General features: G+C 35.4%; 1 protein-coding gene and 1 long non-coding RNA gene across 2 annotated transcripts in view; one reads left to right on the top strand and one right to left on the bottom strand.

The window, feature by feature from the left end:
• LOC309622631 overlaps window positions 1–20,909 on the top strand; it is a 37,416-nt gene extending 16,507 nt beyond the window's left edge. The window contains exon 2 of the long non-coding RNA XR_014241046.1: window positions 19,200–20,909. This is a non-coding gene — a long non-coding RNA (uncharacterized lncRNA). The remainder of the gene's footprint in view (window positions 1–19,199) is intronic.
• PRR16 (proline rich 16) overlaps window positions 16,188–25,007 on the bottom strand; it is a 174,607-nt gene continuing 165,787 nt past the window's right edge. The window contains 1 exon segment of the mRNA XM_082378422.1: window positions 16,188–23,151. Coding sequence (XP_082234548.1) covers window positions 22,396–23,151 — 756 coding nt within the window. The 3' untranslated portion in view covers window positions 16,188–22,395.

Genomic DNA, 25,007 nt, shown 5'->3' with positions numbered 1-25,007 from the left:
GAGAAGTGAAGGGAAGACTTTTAAGTGGCTTCTAGAAAAGATTTTTTAAGTCTTTTAAAAAAATCAAGAAGGAGCTGACTGCTCTCCTTCTTTGGAGACTTATGAGTCCTCATGTGATGTCTGTAGCTGCAGAAATCATTTAGCAATCATGAAGGCAGTTTGACAGAGACACCAAGGATAGAAAAAAACTGGCTTCTCGCTTATATCATTTAGCTACTGAACCACCATCCCTGGAGTCATGTGTCTTCTTGGTATGAAATTTAATTTATTTAAATTTTTTTTTTTTAATTAAGCCTGATGGGTTGGAGTTTTCTGATATTTGTGACCAATGTCTCCTAGGTAACGTCAGTTTTTCCACTTTACTGAGTAAGACCTCAAATATGTTAAATGAATAATAAACTCTAGTTTTAATGTAGAATGTAAATCAGACTATTTCTAGAAAATTTAGCAAAAACTTTATCTTTTGCATCAGAGAAGTACTTTACAGGATTTCTGAAATAGCATCTGCAATATGAACTTCCAATAATCAAAGTTCTAGCAGGTATCTTGTATTACAAAGATGATGGGTTGAATCCACAAGGCATTTATCTTTTGTCTATTAACAATTCATTTCTAGACTGTAGAAGGAAAAAAAAGCAGAATATTCAATTTCTATCACTTCAAATTGTAGTACTGAATGTAAGCTACAAATTAAATGTAAAAAGCAAATCTCACTTAGAATTTCTATCTCGATACGTATATTAAATGATAAAACATTAAAAGTTGTTGGTAAAGTTTCCTTTCTGACATTCAACTTTAATGAATACTTTCTTGACTCTAAATGGTATAGTTCATTTTTCAAATAAGGAGCCCAGATTCTTGGAGAGCTTCAGATGAGGGGGATAATACACCAAATTCTTCACAAAGGAAATATCACACACTGCTCATATCAGGCCCTTTTCTTTTTAAATCAAATGCCATCCTCTTTCTAGATCACTACTAAGCAAGAAGAAAGACTGTATATGTGACAGACAGCATTGCAATCTTGTTTGTAGCCAGTGACTGAGTAGAAAGTTGAAAATACATAGGTGTAAGAAACAGCTTTGTGATTTCTATGCAAATCTATCCCATATGACTTTATTAATCAAAACATTATTTTTGTCAGGCTACCCATGAGTTCCCTCAGAAGTTTTCAAAAATAAATTATCAAAGATAACTAGAAGATAAACTCAGGAAGAATGATTTAACTAGAAGTAAACTATACACAACTACAATATTCCCCTTAAACATTTTTCCTCTGGCTAAAAATATAAACAAGAATAAGTCAATAGTTAGAACTCCCTTATTTTACATAAAAAGTGAAGGAGTTAAGGAATACTTACAGCTTAAAGTGTTCATACCTTTTGACCTGAATGACTGTACAACAGGAAATTTGTTTGAAAGTATTAGTGAAGAAGAACTTTCTTTAGTAAGATGTTCATCACTGAATTATAATAAAATACTTTAAGATCAAAATAATTGTCAAGCAAGGGTGAAACAATTATAGAAATTATTGTTAGACTGTAAGTTCAGTGATAAAATGAAATGTCCATCTCCATCACCTGCTCTCAGCACACTGTCTCGTGTAGAGAAAATTCTCAGGAATCATGATTCATTCACTCACTCATTCATTCTATGTATTCATCCAACAACTAGGTATTAAGCCTTATATTCATCTCAGGAATTATGCCATCACTGGTGATACAAGGCAGAACAGATGCAGTTTTGTCTTCAAGGGGTATAGCTGGTAATGTAGTTAGGGAAGGAAGGAAGAACAAAACATAAATACTGTGATGAAATGCTAATGCTCTGCACATGACTGGTGGTGTTTATGGAGTAGAGAGTTGAAACCATGGAGGTTTTTTAGCCAATGGAAATATACAAAAATTTAATAAGAGTTAAAGAAAAAAAATGGTGGAATTCACGTAGATTCAAAGAACAACAGGAAGTTGGTGATGCTTCCTGAGAGAACCAGTCATGTAGGTGGGAAGACAGATCTCTGCTGGCCACAGAGTCAGGGAAGGGGAGGGATTTGGAAAGCAGTTGGACAAAGAAGGAGCCTGACAAAAATATGTTGAATGAATGTAAGCAAGGGTGTGGGAGAAGATGATGACAGAGAAAAGGCTTCTAGACTTTCCCATTTGTGATTGCCATTTCTCCATGTTGGAATATTTCTGGAGATGCTTTTTTACCAGGCTCTCCCACTTTTTCTGTTTAAAATTTGTGATAGGCAGATGAGAGATATTGGTGCAAACTTCAAAAATAGTGCATTTTCTGGAATAGCCACAGAATAACAAAAGGAAAAACATCAAGTAATTTATTTTGCTTTTTGTACACACCACCACTGCTTTCACCTGCTTTTGCTTTGTTTCTTAACATGGTAAGAAGAACATGATAATGCAAAATGACATGGTATTAGCTCATAAAGAAAACTTTATCTCATAGTGATAAAGGGTTGGTTACTATTTAATATTCCTAAATGGAAATCATATTAAACAGTATATGAAGTATTAGCATAAATAAGAATATTTTCACTTAATTTTAACTTCTGAATGCATCTGGGACACATTCACTTACAGCTTGCTTATTACTCAATTTTGTCATAAATTAAATATATGTGTGTGGGTGTTTATATATTTTTCATTGACTTGCAAAGGATGTAAACATGAAACACTGAAATCAAAACAGCTTCCACAGTAGCTTGTGCCTCTCATAATAAAGTTCTATAATTTATTTTAAAGGCAGAGCATGTAGGATTCAAAGTTTAACAAGGTTGCTGCTTATTGAAGATCAGACTTAGGAAACCAATTTAATTTCTATACTCCCTACTCCAAGTCACTTCTGGCAAAAGTAATTTTTATCATAACACTTTTTCAGAACTAAATCAGTTCCAATTACATATTTTACATTCTGTACCTCTATATTTGATTTTAATAAAAATTCTAACAGGTTGCTCAACATTAATCACTGACTATAATAATAACATATGCCATTTACTTCTGTGGACACTTCTTTTCATGAACTTAATATTGCTATTTAATATAATATTATAGAAATTGATTACCTGAACAAAATAAGGAGAAATTGATTACCTGAACAAAATAAGACATTAAGTCAGAGAACTGTCCTTTTTAATTGTTTTCTAATCATAATATACCAATTACATAAACCAAACCCTTGGGGCACTAGTAAGATTCATGGATCTTAGAAATGTATCAAAATTTTGGCTGAAGAGCAGCTTTCTGATATAACTTGGGCTGTGATATAGGAGAATAGCCTAGAAAAAGATTACTGACTAAAGTCAAGGTAGATTCAAAGGCTTTTATATCATTCTAATTACATTCATATTTATTAACTGTAGTATTATATACTTAAATCCTACAAGTAACTTTCATGGTACCTACATTCTATGAATTCAACCAACTATTAAACTCAAAATTATATTGCATGCAGAAAAAGGGGGTGCATTATAGACAGACAGTTTTATAACAGAGAGAAAACTATTGACTAGAAGTCCCAGGGTCTGACCCACTATGGAGCTGAAGGAACCTGAGTAAGTCACTTAATGACTTTTGGACTCAGATTTTTAATCTGTAATATCAATGGTTTAATTATATGTTTTAAATTCAAAGATTTTTCTGATTCTGAATTCTCGTTTCCTATTTATATATTATCACTGAGTTTATACTCCAATGGAAAGAAACAGATGAAAATAAGTAAACAAGTACAATTATTGTAGTTGTGGTAGGCAGAATAATGGTTTCCCAAAGACGTCTACATCCTCATCTCAGGAATCAATGACTATGTTAGGTTACATGGAAAAGGGAAATTAAGGTTGCAGATAAAATAAAAGTTGCTGACCAACTGACCTTGATATGGGAAATCATTCTAGATTATCCAGGTGGGCCAATATAATCACAAGAGTCCGTGAAATGTGGAAGAGGGAGACAGAAGAGCCAGTGCCAAAATAGTACCATGTAAGAAAAACTCAGCAGGTCATTGCTGGCTTTAAAGATGGAGAAAGGGTCATGAGCCAAGGAATGCAGGCTGCCTCTAGAAGCTGGAAAAGTCCGGAGAATTCTTCTCTAGAGTCTCCAGAAAGAAATCCTTGCCAACACTTTGATTTTAGTCCAGTGAAAACCATTTCAGATTTCTGACCTCTAGAATGATAAGGTAATACATTTGGGTGATTTTAAATCACTGTTTGTGGTAAAGTGCTACAGCAGCAATGGAAAATTAATATAGTAGTAATACACACTAAGAATACATCTGTATTCAAAATGAGATGAGTGTACATGGGGTAAGGTGAGTGAGCTACTATGTACATGGTAGTCCAGACTACTTGGTTGAGTATTTTAAAATACTTCTAATGTTAATGCACGTGCTGGTCACATGCCCCAATTAATAAGTTTTTGGTTTTTATTTTCTATTGGATATATGGGCAGAGTAACTAGGGCCTATGGGATTTTCAGTAACTGAAAATAATTGAGACTCCTTTAATGCCCCCAAAATGATAAATTAAAAAAAAGACCCTTTACAAAATAAAGTCAATGAATTTAATTACATGCTTATAAAATGTAACATTATGCTAAATTCAGTCATCTTAATTTAGCATATAGGTAAAATTTATTACATTTGAAAACAATATTCTCTCTTGGCAAAAATTCATATGTATTTCTGACTATGTAGTTAATATGATTATGAAGACATTATAGACAACTCTCAATCAAAATACTTAATTGTAGACAAATAATTTCGAAAAGAAATTCTAAATATCCATCCAAACTTTTAACAGCAAGTTCTATTTAATGTACAACGTGGGAGTATTTTAATGTATGTGATGTCATGCTGGAAGGATCTTTGAATGTAAGGGTGTCTTTGGTCCATGAGAGTCTTCAAAGGTCCCTGCTCACCACTCCTTATTGTCTTTCTCATAGACAAACATCCAACTTCTTTTACATTGTCAGTCTGTTCCCTGATTACTACTGAGTTTCTGACTCCCCGTCCAGTTACCCACAGACAAGCTTGGAAATAAAAAGGGAATTTGACTTGCCTTCACTTTGCATTGAGGCATCAGTGAGTGCACATGAACTACTTCTATAGTTGCCCTGATATTGGCTCTCCAACACATGTCACGTCAAATTCCATTTATGACTTACTTTCCACTTTTGGAATAATGATGAAAAGCATACTTAATAGGAAGTTAAGAGTCCTGGGTTCAGTTCTTCATGTTTAATCGAGAATTTGGCCCAAATAATCTCTAAATTCTAAAACATCTATTTCTATGCCTTCTATAGTCACAATAATACTGGGTCTTGCTTAACAATCGCAGGCTAACAAAAATTCTCACCTTTAGGACTTCCTATAGCCCCAACTTCTCCAGGATAGATCAACACTACTTGGAATTTGGAGGCAGATGGGCTAGCAAGGATTAAACTGAGATATGTATCCAATTAAGTGCCCCATCCCTTCTACAAGTCATCAAGTTGTAGTCTGTTTACTTTTGTAAAATTTAATCTTCTTGAAAACTTAGAAATTCTATAGTCCATTTGGGGCAAATGCTTGAAAGAATAAAGCTGTACAATGCAAATTATAAGTCTTCCTTCCAAAATATAGATTGAAAAAATTCCAGTATCACGAGAGAGAAAGAATATCCTTGTTTCAAGACAGTTGTGATATTACTAAAACGGTATTTGTTTCTAGAAGGACAAACATTTTATAAATTCAAAACACTTAAGTATATCAACTTGTAACAAACCACTGTGAATGTGATAATAAACCATCACCAAAACTCATGCTGTTTAAATCAGGCCATTGTCCTGGTTTTGAAATATCAAACTAAGATCATAGAGTTAATAAAAATTGTTTATTTTCAGTATAAATTTTGCCAGGTAGAGACTATCATACACAAGATTAGGTGTAATTATAAAGATTTTTGAAGGGAATGCTAAAGACTGAAAATTAATGCAGAAGATATTTTGAACAGACAATGATAAAATTCTTCCCTGAAAAAATCTCACTATTAGTGTTGGCATCATTTGCAGGTAATTAGTCAAAAATGTCCTGAAGATACCATTATAACTAAATGCTAATTTAAACTAAATGTGTTTGATAATGCCCATGCACCTTCTTTAATTCTGCTTTCTTTTCCCAAACTCTTAAAAATCTGAAGCTATGCATGTACATTTACTTTAATTCTGATCTCCTTCTGAAATAGATATGCTTAATACAACCCATAATAATCTTTCTCCTAGTGTTTACAATACTTGATAATGGCTCCTTGTACCTCATAAAATCATGAGTGTCTTCTTTACCCTATCCAATTTATTTCCTCAACAATAATAACAGCATTTTTAGCTTTTCCCTGTCTGAGGTTTACTAGAACATTGACATATTCAAGTAAAGATGTTTTAAGATAATTTCATTTAAGGTATCCTAAGGAAATCATTTCCTGACAGTTAAAATCCAACCAGGAGCTCATTAGTGCTACTGTAAAAGAAAATGACCCTTTTGATAGAAGAAAAATGAGTAATCACCATTCTATTGAAAAGTTGAAATAAATAAATGATAGACATGATTAGAACATTGGTTGGAATTTTCTAGCTTTTGATACATTCATTATCCAAAAAAAAAAAAGTCTCTTGTCTTTCAAACATCCTAAGATTAAAAGCAAGGAATGAACAACATTGACCATGTTTCTTACAGTAAATGAATCGCTGGGAAAGGTAAAGGATTAATCCTGGCAGTTACTAAATTCAAGAAGAGATTTTGCTGAGGGTAAAAAGTATCTTTACTGTCATCAGAAACCCTGAAAAAGGACTAAATTTATTAAAGTGAAAAACATTAAACATATTCATAGTTGCTGATTCTGTGCAGAGAAACTTACATGCTTCCTTCCATTCTTAGAAGCTAAAAACTGATCAGTAACCAATTGGTTACTTCAGTCTCCCTGGGTCATCGGTTTATACCCTACCATAAGAATCTGAGCCTGGTGACGCCTCCCCAGCTGCCACGCCTAATTCTGATATGCAACAGAATTGCCCCTTATCCTTCAGAGCCCCTAACAACGTTTCTCTTAAGATTTTAATGAAAGAAACTCCATTTATTAATAGTTGAAGTTATTTCCCTTAACTTTCCTTCTTTTCTTCTTCCCTTTATCAAAAATGGTGTCTTAACTCATAAGTACTATGAACAAATGATTTACATTTGACAGAAAAATGGAAATTTCCTACAGCTGTTTCATAAATATCCTAAGAGATCCTCATTTGCTGCCTGCAAGAAGCCTTTATTAGGAATAAGGAACATGACAGGCAAGCAGATTAAATGGCTCTTGCCCTAAAGATGCATCTACTTTTAAGTCAATAAAATATTCAGATTGTTGAAAACTATAGAACACGTAGCATACAATAGTTTCAAATGAACAAAACTTTGTCAGAGATAATCCTTTCCTTAAAGGAGCTGGAGAGCTTTAGGAAAATAACTAAGAACTTACTCTTTGAAAATTCTGATGTGGCCAGTGTTGACTTCTCGCCTGGTATTTTCACAAGGCTGCAGTGTACTGGAAAGTTCACAGGTTTTGGAGCAGATCAAAATTATGGTCTAGTCACAACTCTGTCACTTAATAGCTGGGAGACCTAGGGTAAGTAAACGTAACCTCTCCAAGCCTCAGGGTCTTAGTAACAAGGGAATAAACATCTCTCTTAAAGGTAATCAAGACAGCCTTCACATTCCGCTCAGCTTGACTCAATTTCAGGCAGAGTTCTTCCTCTGACCTCCCTTTTCTCAGAAATTTACTGTAGAAAATTTTTAGTAGTAAGTTCTCACTCTGCCCTTTGAGATGTAGATCTTCTCTCAGCCTCTTGCCAGTTTTAAAACCCAGGAATGTCTTTCTCCACATGGAGCCATCATTTATGAAGTGTAATCATCAAGAAAGATAGCATCCCTGCCCTTATCTCCCAATCTCTGAGAAAGGGTGGAGGCAATCAGCAAACAGAGGTGGCGTCATCACGTGGGCCAACCTCACCCAGTGAAGGTTCTTCCCACCAGCTTATCACAGCTAAAAATGCTCCTGTCTTGTTTCAGCTGAGCTGAGCTCAGTCTTCGTCCCTTGTTGCAATAGTTTTGAATAGTCATCCTTGCCTGTTTAACCTGTCAGAGCTATTTTTCTTTGACAAGTGTTGTTATAAGGATTAAATAAAATAGTATATGAAAGATACCCAACATTATTTTAAAATTACTTTGAATCATTTTCTTCTTTTTAATTAAAAGAAAGGGTCAAACATAGGATTATAGAAAACAATTTAAGAACCAATCAGATTTATTGGAGTTGATATTGCCATAGATGCTTGAATTCCATCCGTCTCTCTCATGAAATAAAATGTTACAGAAATAAAAACAAAGTACCTAACATCGCAAATAACGGTGGCTTAGTAAATGTTGCTTTTATCTCTATCTCCCTCTCTTTCAAAGAACACAATTCTTCTCTGAATACAGATCCCTGAAAATCCCAAATGTCTTTTTTCAAAGATCAGGTATATTGGTATGATATGTAGTTAAACAACTTTAAAAAAATCCGTTGTATTTTTTATGTAAGAACAGATTCAAGGAATCTAACAGCAAGTTCTATTTCCAGCATCTGCTGGGCCGGCGGAATGGTCTGCACATTAGTGCCTATAACAATGATGGGGCTTTTTGACAGCTGCATCCTGTCCAGAGGATGTAGAAGGTTTACAGCGCAAATACAGTGCTATCCACACCAGATTCCCAGCAGAGAGGGCAAATATTATGCTCCCTAAGCCAAACTACAAAGTTTTCTCTTTAGGAACTGATACAATCATGGAGCAGGAATATCAGAGTGTCATTACATCAGGAGGCAAGGGGATGGCATGTTCATTAATACTAAATGCAAAATCTCGAAGACCAAATGAGTCTAAATGTGCTCCAGAGTTAACCCAAAGAAATCCTTCCAAGCTGCTCTCTGAGTAAAAGATAAAACACAAGTCACTATCAGTTTGATTTTCATGAATATGAAAATGGCTTTCTATTCTGTAGTAGGATCACTCCTAAGACTATTTGGAGCCATTTTTACACCCATTTTAAGTAGATTCCATTTCTCTAAACTTTGCTACATGGCCCTTAAAGGGGAATGATAAAAGATATGTGAATTTTTGAATAAAAATGCTTTTTCAAAGGTGACTTTTCTGTTATAGAATAAGCAATCAATGACATATCAAGATCTATTGGAATACTTGAAAAATTTTTAAATGGAAATATTTTACAACTTTTTTCTATCCACATCATCCTATGACAGGCTCCAGTTCAATTTATTAACTGGCAATATTTATTTCTAAGCATAATTACCATAGGATCAGAAAAGAGCACTACAAATTATAAGTACTGTTATCTTTAATATTTAATAGAGAATTTGAATACTTTTAATGATTATGTTCTTATTGATAGCTTATGTCCTGAATGTCAAAAATAACTTTTACTTCCTTAGCCAAGGAGCATAAAAACAAAGGAATAAAGAAAAATTTAAAGTTTGTTAAAGCTAGTGTGAACAATAAGTTGATTATAAAAAATAAACATAATTAATAGAAAACATAATCTTGAAGAGGTTATGAAGAATGTTTTTCTAAACAATTGAAAATTGACTTCTACTTCCTTTGTGTAAAAATGAAAGAAATATACAGACACTTAAAGTTTGTTTAAAGCACATGTGGAAAATACCAAAATATATATGAATTTCTTATAATTAATCAGCATGACTTGTAGAAAGTAGAATTTCAGAGAGGCCATGAATAATATAAGATTTCTAGCAATGTCAGAATATTATATTTGATACTTTAGCTTAAATGCACCATCAGCAAATCTGAATAACATATAACAATGAATTACTGTCATAAAATTTGAATAATATTCTATATTCATAATCAGCTTAGAATTACTGATTCCTTGTACCATCAGCAAATCTGAATAACACATAACAATGAATTACTGTCATAAAATTAGAATAATATTCTATATTCATAGTCAGATTAGAACTACTGATTCCTTGTACATTACTGATTCTCAAGCAATATTCTTAAAATGCATGCAATTCAACTTTTGGTCTTTGTCACAATTTAACATCAAATTTTACTTTTCACTTTTTAAAACAGCCATTGACGCAGTCAATCACAGAAACTTTGAGTGGTAAGGTAATACATAAAGACATACATTCCTCACTTCAAATTTACCTTAAATGGATCTCTAGCTCAGAAATTAATTACTTTTTTAATGCTGCATTAACCAAAACAAGAGTTTACTGCTTCACAGAAACTCTTTAAAATACAGATTTCTAAGTACATTCCTGTCTCTTGCTTACATGGGAAAAGGAAAATGTAAACAGATTCCATTAATACTCATTTCATGCTGCTGCAATTAGGATGAAATAATTAATATCAGATGTATCATTCTCTGTATATTATTATTTAGTGCTTCTTAACATGCTGATATCCTAGAATCACCTGGATAATTTTAAAACAATCTAATGTTTGGGCCGACCATGAAGAGATTCTGATTTAATTGGCTCAGGATAGGGCTCAGGGTGTAAATCTTCCCAGGTGATTCTGATGTTTAGCCAGCACTGAGATCCACATTGGTATATCAGGAAAGTAAAGGAATAGACTCACAAGATCTGAAATATTCCTCAGCACAATGGTGCTCTAGTTTCTATACCATCCAGTTCTAAGAATTTTTAGAACATATATTCTCAGATTTCTCATCTCTCCATCTGGAAAACATCAGTTTTTCTTTGGTACAATTAGCACTACTCTTTTATAGGAACCCTGCATTCTTTCAGATTTGCAACACATTCCTAGGCCAGGAAAGGAGATTAAAGAGAAGCTCAAGCCAATGGAGTCAGTTTCCCACTCGTGGAAACCCTGTCCCCATCCCGGCTCATTTCCAAGATGCAAGATCAGATGGAAACTCTGTTTTCCACAGCACTGTCCGCTCAGAATCTACAGGCATCTTTTCTCCTTCTCTACCACCTTCACTGGTGTTTGTTTCCTCTCCCACCCATTTTTAAGAAGCTGTTTTCCTAGGAAGTTCAGAAAGGAGTATAAGTACCTGTGTTCTTATATTAGCTTCTGTGTTTGAAGTTTGACACTGAAAAAAAAACCCTCCCACAATTCTGTTTGCGTATATAAGCCCAGATGCATCGTTAGTATCTAATTCAATATGGAAAATTACCTACGATACCTTAAGATAGTACATACTGCCAGATGCAGTTCCATTCCTCTGTTGTTTAAAGGACTAGTGTGTATCAGCTACTATTTATATCAGCCCATAGGTTACAAGAAATTCAGAATAGCTTCCCTCATTTCATGGATTAGGAAGTTTATGAGAGCTAACCTTTATAGCTTTAAGCTAAGTAAATGTCACACTTTTTAACTATCAGTAAGGAAACTCTCAAACACACTGAACCAAAGGTATAGAAATAGTCTTTTCAAATTTCATTCCATTCTCCCCAAACATTGCAAGGAACAATACATTAAATAAGAGCCATGGCAAAAGCTATAGAAAATGGTAATCAATAAAACACTTCACAACTGATTGTTCATTCTATGGATTCCATCAACAAATATATATTGAGAGCGCTGTTGATCTTTATCAAAGTGATTTTATCAAGCACAATAGTATGTTCCGGACTCAGTTCACAGGATAGGCGCTCTACAGAAAACAAAACAACATGGGCCTTCAGTTCTCTAGGCTTAGGAAATAAATTTGATGCAAGTGCTGAACAGAACCATGGAAAAATAATTAGAATCTTCTCACTGGGAAGAAAACTCATACAACTTGTACATTTAGTCCAGTAACTGGAGCCAGGTTTAGGGTGGCTTAAGGAGAATCTAATGTCATCTGTAAGACTCCAGTTGCAAATCATATTTACCTCTTTTATCTTTGAATCTGGCACTGTGGTCCTTGTCAGCTGAGAGTACTCCGTTGTCCCCAACTACACCATCGTAGTGATCTGGATAGAGCTTAGGATAAAATGGATCCTGAAGGAATACAGTCGAAAGACTGAATATAAACCTAACTAAAAGCCTCATTCTCATGAGAATATTTATACAACACACCTGACTCTCACCAATCCCTCTTATCAGCTGGCTACATCCCTGGGAGGATAAAGGGCTTTCTCCCACATTGCTGTCAGAGTGTATCTTCAAATTAAAAAAAAAAAAAAAAGTCAAATAAAATAGTGGCATACTATATAACCTTAGTCTAAGCAGTAAAAAATACAACTAAACTTTCACGTATTAATTTAAGTGCATAGCCTTCGTTTTATTCCATTGTATTCAGCTCAGTTTTTAGGTACAAGATTTTAATTGCTTACCTTATTTCAATTTTCTTTTTGCTTCCCTTCCTTCTCTTTGCCTAGCACTTTCTGCATATGTGATAACACTTTACATTACTAGCTCAAATTTTCTTACTTATTTCTTCTTCTCTGCCAAGATTCCATTTCTCACACACCAATATGCAGCAATCTGTCTTCTACTGGGAATTGCTTGTTTTAAGTTCCCAGGAATAAATTTCATATCAAGTGAGGAAACTTCCATTTCTGTTCATGAATTTGCATGAGTTTATTTGTCCTACTAAGAGGTCAACTTTATAACGTATTAAGTGAAGGGACTGGATTTAACCATATTAAGTTTCTTCTACTCTAATATCCTATGGTTTTTTTTTGCCAGTGAGAGTAGATGGTAAATAATTGCCTTTCCACAATATTGTTAATTTGAGAGGTGATATACATTTAAATTCATATTTGTTTAATTAACAGTTGGCTATTTTTTCCAAAGGCATTTTTAAGTTTTATACTTTTGAATTTTTACCTGTGTTGTACCCATTTTACCAGTTATTTTTTTTTATATATTTTATTTGTTATGAAAGGATTCAAATAAATAGTGGAAGTCTACAGCACAAGATTTACAAAAGCTCCCCTCTTGAAACAGAGAGGAGAAATTATTTCAGGCTGGGGCCAGGAGAAGGTGCAGCAACAGGAACTGAGTAAGGACTGCCTGGGGGTTAGTCATTTTGACTACTTGGCGGGAGCAGTCTTATCAGTGTTGAGTTTCCTAGATTGGGCACTCGTAAAAGCAGCCTTGGAAAGGTTTTTGCTAGAACTGCCAAGCCCACAGTTAAGAATTTTAAATAGCAGATGATCCTGAGCCTTCAAAATTTTCTGGACTGAGATGAAATGATGAAAGGAAAATTTTTCTGTTGGATATCTGCAGAATGGACTTGAAGCTGAGGCAAGAGTATGAGTGACAAGCAGGAGGCAATGTAATGTCAGGATGTAAAGGATAAAAGCCTCTCTGAGGAGAGTGGGAGTGGGAATGGCATTACCACACATGCACACACACACACACACACACACACACACAAAGACTTGGCAAAAAATTCAATTTACTTGGATAAAAGGAACAAGGGAGAAGCAGAAGTTAAATCCGGCTGAAAATTGGAGCTTTGATGATCAGAAGGTCTATTGGGAAGTCGTATAGAGGAGCTATTTTTAATATTAATTCTCTGTAATACTGATAATAAATCCACTCAGAAAAAAAGAAATCTACTAAAAAAAAAAAAAAAAACAGAACATCAGTAGTGTACTTCAAATATCAAGCAAAATGCAGTCATTACTTGATACAACTATGAAGTTTTGGAAAAAATAGATAAAATAAATCCAAATATTCCATTTTTGTCCTAAAGAGCAGTTTGAATTGTTAGAAAATAATAGTTTTAGATGATAATTTTGGACTATTAGCAATATTTATTTACTTATACTTAAGCCATAAATCACTGTGATCAAAGAACTTTTAGTTCTTAGTCCTTTTGGAAGGTACCTCACTGAAACATGTACTCAGGTATATCATAGACTTTGTTTAAAGCAAAATAAGAGTTAATGCTTTGTCAAATTTTACTAATATCACTGACAAATGATATTTTTAATCACAAACACAGACATTCCTCTTTCAAACAAATGATGATTTAATCTCTTATTTGACCATTTTTAGGAGAGTTATAAAAGCCCAGTGGTATTAGACTTTAGTTTGACAAATTATATTCTAAATGAATTTACTCATGTGCTATTATTACATATTACTATAATTAAAATTAAGCTACACTTGTTAAAACAGTTTAATAAACTGTGTTCTCTGTTGTAGTCACCTTGAATATCTATCATGTTCATGTTCTGACTTACTAATTCACAAAATCTAATAAATCAATAATAGTTCTACATGTGAACTGACAAGGTTCTAAGAAAATTATTAGGCTTACTTGATAATAGTAACTATAAAAATCGATGTAAAATAATTACTTTATAAATGAGATGAATAAAATATCATTAGCATCAACCTAGGCAAAGACAAATCAACCCACCAGATTAAAAAGGAACATAGTAATTTGGTAAGAAGTATGATAAATTGATAACAGTGCCTGCATTTGTGTGAGGTTTTACTGTCAGCAAAGTATGTTCACATTCATTAAATCATTAGGGCCTTATAACAACATTTTGGAAGGTGGTATCCTTTAGAGGAGAAACACAGAGAAAAAAAGGTTAGGAAATTGGGTGCTAGTGGGGTATGGCTAGTGTATTAATGTTCATGTTACTCTAGGAGAAATAAAATGTGCGAAAGCAGGCAGTTTGGGGAGCGAGTACCTCATGAAGGTTTAGACAAAATAAGGCAGGGGAAATGCACATCACTTATATTTTTGTGTCCAGAAGAGAGACATGAGCTGAAAAATAGTGGGAGTTTGAGCAAATAAAGCAGAAGCTATGACTGAACTTTGTGTGTAGCTCATTCTGTGTCAGCAGAGCTTTCATCCCATACAAATAACATAATGGAATTTAAAACAAGACATAGAGTAGATAATAATTAGCTATGCTGCCATACATAATTTACTTAGTTACAACCTAGAGGAAGAGTTTGGGAGGTGTTTCTGACCTATGCAAAGAATGAGGTGGAATGATTTGGTGATTTTGTCTGTTCAATTGTGCCGAAGGTTACAGACTTCTTGAATCCTAAAACTGCCTACCTGCGTTGCCTCATCCATTTTACCTTTCAGCACTGCTGCGGAAGAAGAGCGGAAGCTTATGATCCTGATGCCGTAGACATTCACTTGGGGTTTGTGAAATTGCAGCATCCTTCCGCTGGTCTTAATCTTCTCACCCCTTACTTTGTAAAGGAGGATTGGGTGAGCCCAGAATACACACAGGGAAGAGATTAATGACTCAAGAACTCTATTAGGTAGAAAAGAGTGGCACCATTATCTTCATTTGAAAGCAAGCCTCAGACCTGGTTAAGCAATTTGACCAAGAACACTTGGGAGATGGGAAAACTGAAACTCAAATCCAGGCCTTCTGGTTTCAAACTTATACATTTATCCTAATATATTGCCCTATAAATTAATATTATAAACACATGTCATAATTTACATTATCAATGACAAATTTCTGCAGTAGAGTTTCATATACTTTGACTAATTGGGATAAATAAGTATCATCAAATAAGGTATATCTATCCTTATGGGGATAATTATTTATATAATAACTTAATTTACTGAAAAATTCTTTATTCAAACATTTAACTAAAGAAAATTTAGTATGCAATTCTCAAATGCTTAACTAAAAAATGTAGGTTGGTGAGTAATCTCAGACAGAATTCAAATATGGTAGCTAAAGGCTGTGATAAAATTCATCCCTCATCTTCGTAAATGCTGTCAATTCCCTCCAATAAATTTTTAAGCAAGGCTGTTGTTAGTTTCACTTCTTGTCTCTCCATCTTTGTTTAAACTAAAATGGCATCACAATTTATGGTGAGATTAAACAAACATCAAGTAATATGAAAAGGAAAGAAAATGAGGTCTATAATATATTCAAATTATACACATGCCAAAAAATTACTCCTTTGGAAACCATGGTTGGCATGATCGGTCCTCACCCATATGTGGATCTCCTTCCCTTTCTTGAGCACATGGGGACAACAGGAAGGGCCACATCACTAGTGTTGGCCAATGACACGAACAAGGACTGAGGAAAAAGCACAGCTAAGATTCTCCGGTCTCCCTTCTTCTGTTGTGGTGGTTTTGGAAGAGGATGCATGACCAGGTGGTGGAGCCACACATTCAACACAGCCTGGATCGATGAATGACTGCCTGAGGTACACCTGCCCTGGAGAGTCTCCTGGACTCAGGGTGAACTTGGAATGAACAAGAAATAACTCGGATGCCTCTGAGATACTAGAGTTGTTTGCTACCACAGCATGAACTAGTCTATCTTGACTTATGTTCTTATATCTTCCAACAACTTTCAAGCAAGTTTCGGTGAAATGACTGTGAGCTCTACAGATGACCTGTGCACAGTGCAGGGGCCGTGCTTTGGGCAGTTCTGAAAGGTGGTGGAGAACGTGGGCTGTGGAGGCTGACTGCCTGCCTTACAATCCTGGCTTGACCACTTCCTGGCTCTATGACCTTGAACAGCAGTGACACAGTTTCCTCATTTGTAAAATGTGGATAATAATAGGGTCTAAGACATTGTGTTGTTAGGAGGGAAAAATGATGTTATGAGGGAAAAATAGCACATACAAAACACATAGAAGAAGGACACAATGCAAGCCCTTGATAAGTGTTAGATATCACATATTGTCAACATCAACTCTAACCTACCCAAGGGCACACATTGTTTTATTTAGCTGGTCCAAAATTCCCTTTGGTGGTGAGGAGAATTGACAACTACATTATCGAATAGTGGAAAAATCATATCTATAGTCTAATAACAAAAGGATGGAAATGCTTTTATTAGAGCTCTAATGCACTGGTTCTTTAGTGGTTCCACGAGTGGATCTATTGCTATTTTTAGCTGTAGGGGTCAACGTTAGACACCTGAAACTCACAAATGAAATACCAGTAATACAAATGACACAGTTAGTTTCAAATGGCATTAATACTATGAAATCAGAACTTCTTAGGGAAAAAAAAATCCAAAATAATAGACAGCCTTTGAACTTAAGAGAAGAAACTGGAAAGGTAGAGCCTCTGGTATAATACATGACAAAATGAGGCTTGCATTATTCAATAGCTCATTCATTTTTGACGGTAGTGAAATTGCCTGAAATCCCTCTCACATTCTGCAAAGATCAAACATATTAAGAATGTCAAAATAACATTATGTAAGCCCTTTTGAGTGTCAAAATAACTCCTCAGAACAGAGGGGAAAAAATTGCAAAGTTCAGAGCTATGAAGAACACAATTAAATTGTGATGCTGTGGGGAAAGAAAGTATGGGAAGTCCTGCTGGCACTAAAATGCCAGCCACTTATTAAGAGGTCAGTTTTGGCAAAACACTGAAACTGAGGTCCTGGATTTCTTCACTTGTAAATCAGGATAATAATATCTATTTTATACATTCATATGAGACTTAGAAAAAAATAATGTATGTAAAGTTTCAGAAAGCAGTTAACATATTAGTTTACCTATCGTTGATCAGTCTAGAAGTCATAAATCATAAGCATTATTTCCTACGTATTTTCGCTTGACCTTCACATAATTCTATACCCCATGTTGATTTAACTACATTTTAAAGAGACGGTTATTTGCAGACCTTCTTTAGGTTTTTCCAAAAAGACCAGATGGATAAATCCAAGGGCTTTCAAGGAAATGACACCCTACATAACTGATGTTCCACTAAAGTACGGCTAATGCAGTTTTATGTTCAACACTGCTGCCTGCCCTAATGGTAGTCTCACATCTGTCATTATTTCAGAATCAGGCAATTTACACAATTCTAAAAATTCAAAAATGTTTAGTCTAAAAATCTGAATGCAGTGTCACAGTTCCTAGAAAATGTCATGTGATTTTGTAATCTAGTAATTGTCAGATTCTGTGCACTTTACTTAAATATGTGATACAGAATTTCATTGTTCATAAATCATTTCCTCACTTAGAAATCATCAGTATGTACCAATGCACAACAATGCAATATTTTGCTACAAATTTGAGTGTACATTACAGCAAAATGTGCTACCAACAGAGAAACTGCAGAAAGAAACTGAATCAGGACAATCACAAAAACATTGCATTACTGCATATATTCCACGGGAAAAAATTCAGTCAAGGCAGTGATTCATGGCTTGATTACACCATTCCCAGTGCAATTACATGTGGAACTACTCAGCCTTTTCTTCACAGAACATCCAAAAAGAGCTATAATTAGAACCTGTAGATAAAAGGTCTTGCATAGTTTCAGAGACTGTGTGTAGCTGCTGTTCTTGGTCATATTAAAAGCAACTAGTGATCTGCCCAAAGAAAGCCGTATAATACAGTGCCTTATTCCTTTATTCATTAAATAGTTAGATGTGGGCATAATTCAAACACAAAATTTTTTAGGTTAATTAAACCACTTTGGTTAATAGCAGACATTTTTTTCATACACTACTATTAAACTAATGAGAGGAGGTATGAATATATTATCAAATTGAAGAGTGGGGAATTTCTCTTCTCGCATGCCCTGTATTTTTGAGCAGATATTTTATATTTAGCTTAAGCATGGCCTAAAAAATATATCAGTTTTATTTCCCTTTATGACTCCTAAAACCACTGAGAGATGGAAGAGAACTTTGGTCAATTTTATTTTCTTTTTGCCTTTCATCAGTGGAGATACAATAACCTTCCATCACAAAAATGGGAAGCAACCTAAGTGTTCATGAACAGATGAATGGATAAAGAAGATGTGGCACATATATACAATAGAATATTACTCAGCCATAAAAAGAAACAAAATTGAGTTATTTGTAGTGAGGTGGATGGACCTAGAGTCTGTCATACAGAGTGAAGTAAGTCAGAAAGAGAAAAACAAATACTGTATGCTAACACATATATATGGAATCTAAAAAAAAAAAAAAAAGTGGTCATGAAGAACCTAGGGACAAGACGGGAATAAAGATACAGACCTACTAGAGAATGGACTTGAGGACACGGGGAGGGGGAAGGGTAAGCTGGGACAAAGTGAGAGAGTGGCATGGACATATATATACTACCAAACGTAAAATAGATAGCTAGTGGGAAGCAGCCGCATAGCACAGGGAGATCAGCTCTGTGCTTTGTGACCACCTAGAGAGGTGGGATAGGGAGGGTGGGAGGGAGGGAGATGCAAGAGGGAAGAGATATGGGGACATGTGTATATGTATAACTGATTCACTTTGTTATAAAGCAGAAACTAACACACCATTGTAAAACAATTATACTCCAATAAAGATGTTTAAAAAAAAATAAAAAATAAAAACAATAAAAACAATAAACTAACAAGACAAAATTTTTCTTATTCCAATTTCATTAATGGATACAGTTTTTTGAACCATATGTTCTACCTTTCACTAGGAATAGATGTTTTCATAGCAGTACTACCATTTTACATTTTGTAGAAACATCACCTTCAAAGGAGTATTGAGGCCAGCTTTTTGGTACACTATTCTATGTGTGAATAAAAGAGTTAAAGCCATGTTGTGAAAAAAGAACCTGCCCTTAAAGATTTGAAAAAAGCATTTCTGCTTTGGTATCTTCATGAAGAGAAAATATAGACCATGTTTTATGATGATTTAATGCATGATGTGCAGAGCTTGCATTTCAGAATTTAAATTTTGAAAGCAATGTTGGCTGATTACAAAAACCACGCTGCCACTTATGACACTTTAATTACAAGTTTCCAGGCAAATATTATGACACTCTATGTTAATTGCTTTCCATGTTTTACAAGTTTATATATATTTAGAGACATGACTAAGTGCCAATGAATGTTGCAGAATTATTGGGCAAAAAAACCTATTGGCCCAATATATTCTATACATTAGTGAAAAAAAAAAAAAGGAACATATGGAGCAAATAAACTAAAAGGAATGTCCCAACACTGCTGTAATCTAACATTTAATGTTGACTATGTAATAAATAAACTGTAATAAGAGAAGAAGGTCAATAACTATAACTTTTTTATGTTGAGATTTAACTCAGCTTTATAGGCCAACAGTTACTTATAAATTTGTTAAATAAAAACAGGTGTTGTGGTTTTGGCATATGTCACTAATCAAACATAAAAAGATGGTTTTTCACGGGGTAGCTCCATCTATAATTTGAGGACGAGAAATGGATTTGAACCTCAAGAGGTTGTGTGTAGGCATCTGGCTCAAATATCCTTAATCAACAAGCTTAAATCATCCAACTTATTCAACTTGCTTTATTGCAAATGAGTTATCTGCTCAGTGGATGATATGTGGCTGTTAGTAAGCTCTACTTTGAGGTCCACTTTGGTTCCCAGACATCAACAAGGGTCAAAGTCTCAAACTATAAAGTAATTATTAGGTCACAGTAATTGGCTGTGAAAGAAAGATGGGCTGAAGGGAAAAAACTTCATGTCTTCAAAGACTTTATAATATCAAAAGGCCTCACACTGGATGGACATTTGAAAGGATGTAAATATTTAAATCTAGAAAGGTGATAAAATCCTGGGTTTATTTATATCAAGCCTAAATGAACATATCACAACGTTAAGAATATATGTGTTATTTTGGTATTCAATGTCAATTATTTATTTACCTGGCTCACATCTATTAAACATACTGATCATACAGTTAATAAACTTTAGATTCTGGCCTTTGATTATTGGTTTTGCCTTTTGTAACTTTCTGAAAAGTTGGATTTATTCTGCTTGCATTATCTTCATGTCCAACACACACAGAACAAAAATCATGCTGAGCAAATTTTCAACGTGACCTCTCCATTTTTTACTCATTTGATTGTTCCTTTAAAAAATAAACCTATTTTCTTTAGGGAATTATGCCTAAAATATATTATCATTTTAAATAGGAAGTTGTTCAGAAACAGTATTCCAAATTATGATGATATAGCATGAAAAAGGCAACAAAGAAATATGATTGAAGACTACTTTCCTGTAGTAGCAAAAGTTCAAGTTTTACGATCAAAAGCCTAATATTCAAAAGTATTACAGTATTCTTTTTTAAGTTGCATAATAATCAAATCTCCACCAAAGATGACTCCTTCTACTCCTGCCACTTAATGACCACGTTTTGCTCAGGCATTTACCTGTCATCATGATTCTAAGGGAGTAAACTCATTTCTAACTCCAGGGCAAATCATAGGATCAGTCCAAATCATGGTAGTTAGGAAATGAACTTCTGTCCATGGGTAAGTGTGACTTTAGTTGGCAAATTCGACTAAAGAGAAGCACATTTATTGGATGTTTGGAGGAAAGGATTTCCTCTCTTCCTTCTATAGAATAACAAAGAACCCTGGCATATTTCAGCTCTGAGGGAGAATCAGCTTAAGGCGAATGCTAAAAATATCCTGTTCCAGAAACATCTTTATTTTCCTCTAGGATTCTCCTATAAATGGGGGAATCCCTCAGGAAGGCAGAGAGCCTGCTGATGCAGGAGCAAAGTCATACTACAGCTTCAAAGAGCTGGTTTATGCAGTGACCTGGAGGCATGCTGAGAGTGGGGAGGATCTAAAGGGGTTGGCCTGCAACAGATCATCCCTGAGGTACCAAAATGGAGGCAAATCATATGAAAATGTGTACAGTTCTATTGAGAACCTGGATTATGATATTTAATTTGAAAAATTCTGACATATACTCACTGTGATCTCCAAACTCTGTCAGAGCTGCTATCCATTTTGATGCAAACTAACATGGGATTAAATGAACCACTGCTTCATTTTACTTCTGAGGAACACTTGGTTTTGCCATTATTTACCATTGTTTATTGACATATGATATTTCCACAGACCAAAATCTTTCATTACATATATAGGTGAACATATAGTCATAATTGTATAGTATAGAAAATAAATGTTCTGGTATTATCCTCAGCATTTAATAATGCAAAACTAGTGACAAACATCTTTAGAAAAAATAATAAAATAGTCTTTCAGTATTAAAATTTCTTATTAAAAAGCATTAGGTCAGAGTATGGCATGTTCTTAATGCATAGATGAGTTAGGTATGAATAAAATGAATCTAATCCCATCTCTTATGGTAAATCAAAATATGTGAAATCTACATGTCACAGTTTGTCACAGGTCAATTGAAAAAACAATATATTCAGCTTTTCCGTTATTCTGTGGTTTCATGATGTAACTTAAACAGTGTATAGCCAGGACATAAACGACATACTGCATACTTACCCGGTGATTTTTATGCCACTCTGCTGAATGCAGGATAAATATATTTGGGCTTTTTATTGCTTGAGTAGAAAGTGCTCATTACGTATTATTTTATGTTTATAATATAAGAATTTAAAAAAAAACAAAAAAGTTTTTTAAATGGCATACATCACACTGTTGTAGTGGTTGATTTCCTCAAGATCGTCTTCTGTGGTTTTGGTGCAGTGGGAGGAGGCACAGGTGCAGGTCTGAGTGGGGGGAAGCTGTTACTGTGGCTTATTCCCAGCCCCCCATTTTCTAGTGGAAAAGGAGGGAGATGAGGGGGAGGAGGCTGGGCAGGGCCATGGGGAGGAAGCTTTCCTGGCGGGTGGACAGGTTCGCTGTGTGAGTGGACCTCCCTATTTTTTATGTGATGCCGGGTGTCACAGTCAGGACAAAAGCCATGGTACTGGACTTTTTCATTAAACCGAACTCGTTCCCGAGGCCCTGCCTGGGGGCACCTGTCTTTTTCAGGTCTATGCATCAGAGGCTGCACTGGAGCCTTATCCAAGTTACTGCTGGGTTTGCAGCAAATGTCTCCGTTTGGAATTTTGTTTGGTGCCCCTGGGAAGCCTCTGCTTCGCAGAAGGGTGCCATTGGTCTTTACCGGATTGACAGTGGGCACCACTCTTTGGGGGTCTTCACACTTCACAGGTGTCAACCGTGGAGGAGGAGGTGGAGGGTTTGGCTTTCTCAGGACAGTGAGGATAGCAGATGGGTGGGCTGGGGGTTTAATGAGGGGGGCGTTGGCCTGCACTTTGATCTTCTCTATGCTGGAGGCTGTTGTCCCACTTGAGCTACTATTCAGGGTGTCCGTTTTGGAGCTATCGGTCATCTCATCCTCCAGCTGTAGGTCAGAAGTCAGGGTATCAATCTGGTCAACCACCTGGTGGAAAGGACAAGGTAATTGTGTTGAAGAGCGACCCGAAGCAAAATATACTACAAACAATATCTTCCTGTCTCGCTATAATCTGTTATGGCAACCTTGACTAATACTGAGTGGTGTATTCCATTGTTCTTAATGTTTTCCTTCAATAAATTTACGGAATACCTATCAAAAGAGTGCCAACTGTTTGATAACATAATGATTTCACATGCCTAGCATATAATATACTATTTATGTATACGTTCTATCTCTGACTCTGCTACACCCACGAAGGATAAAACCTAATACAGAAACATAACTTTTTTTTTTATTGAAGTATAGTTGATTTATAATCTTATATTAGTTTCAGGTGTACAATATAATGGTTCAATATTTTTATAGATTACCCTCCATTTAAATGTATTATAAAATATTGGCTATATTCCCTGTGCTGTACAATATATCCTTGTAGCTTATTTATTTTATATGTAGTAGTTGGTGCCTCTTAATCCCCTACTCTTATTTTGCCCCTCCCCTCATCCTTCTCCCCACTGGTTCATAACTGATTTTTAAAAACAAAGGAGAGGGCTGTACCTCTGCCTTAGCATGTAGCAATCATGGAGAACATTAATCTCACACTAAAATGAAAAAAAAAAAAAAAAAGCCAGATAATCTGCAAAAATCGTAACTTTTCTTGAGACCATCAGGGAACTGAGATCACAAGGTAGCCAAATCAGCTGAACTGCAGCGAGCTCCAAGCCCCGTGAGGACGGGACACACTCACAGTTCCACCTTTGGCAAATCAAAGGGAAAAGATGCAGTGCACACCAAAGTGAGTAAAGGAAATAGCTAAGACTTTAAAGAATAGTTAAAGGCAGAGTGTGTGCTATCATGACAATTTATAATCCTGAGGAGCCCAGACACAATGCAGCCTGTCCTCACTCATTGCCCCTTTTCCATGGGCCTCTCATGTGGGAGACTGAGAGCAGGCAAGAGACAGAAGCCTTCAGAATTAGGGGGACGGCAAGAAACCCTCTAACCTCTAAGACATAGGCAATGATCTCCTGTTCCTAGGGTAGAAATAAAAGCTGTCTGACCTTTGGGAAGGAAGTGAAAAATTCTCTTGGACCCAGGAACCTACACTACATATGTCTGCTATCACTTAGGGGAAGGATCCGAGTGACAACCACTCAAGATGTGCCAAAGACACAAGGCAGAGTCAGGGAATCAAATAAGACCGGCAGGGCCATCACACCACGATGTAGGTTCAACCTCAAGTGTAGGAGAGATGATTGTGAAGATAGGAAAACTGGGTGGAAGCATTTTAGGCAATGTCTCTCTAAGGAAAGTTGGGCAAGGTCGTTGAGGAGTCATGGAGTTAAGGAATCTGGCACCTCTTATAACAGGGTTGCCTAGTGTCTCTGCCCTGTTAAGCCATTGTCTGGGGCAACTTTTGGGAAGCATGGCCTCAGGTCAAATGCTCAATTTCACAACCCAGAAGTTGATCCTCTATCATTTACACTCCCTGCAGTCAGAGATCTTAGAGGCCATTCTCATGGCTACCATACATGTACTAGTATGTCTATAGGAGGAAAGAAAAGTTATGGATTACTTTAAAAATAATTTATTTTTAAATGGAATGAGTCCCTTCATCTCACGTTTCCATATGTAGACTTTTCCCTCCTCTCTTATTCAGGCCTAAGTTTGTTCAACTGTGAAGTTGGCTCTTTGACACATGGTGGCACAATTGGGCTCAAAATGAAAATATCATAACCAACCAGAAGTTAGAGAGGACTCAGAGATTTTACTTCTTCCACATGAGTGTCTTATGTGATTGGTTCACGCTAGTACCATGAGAGCTAGGTCTTCAGTTTTAG

The sequence above is a fragment of the Balaenoptera borealis genome (genome assembly GCF_965194805.1).
Source record: "Balaenoptera borealis genome assembly, chromosome: 2".
Lineage (NCBI taxonomy): Eukaryota > Metazoa > Chordata > Mammalia > Artiodactyla > Balaenopteridae > Balaenoptera > Balaenoptera borealis.
The sequence above is the reverse complement of the archived record's forward strand: the minus strand, read 5'-3'. Positions and strand labels throughout refer to the sequence as shown.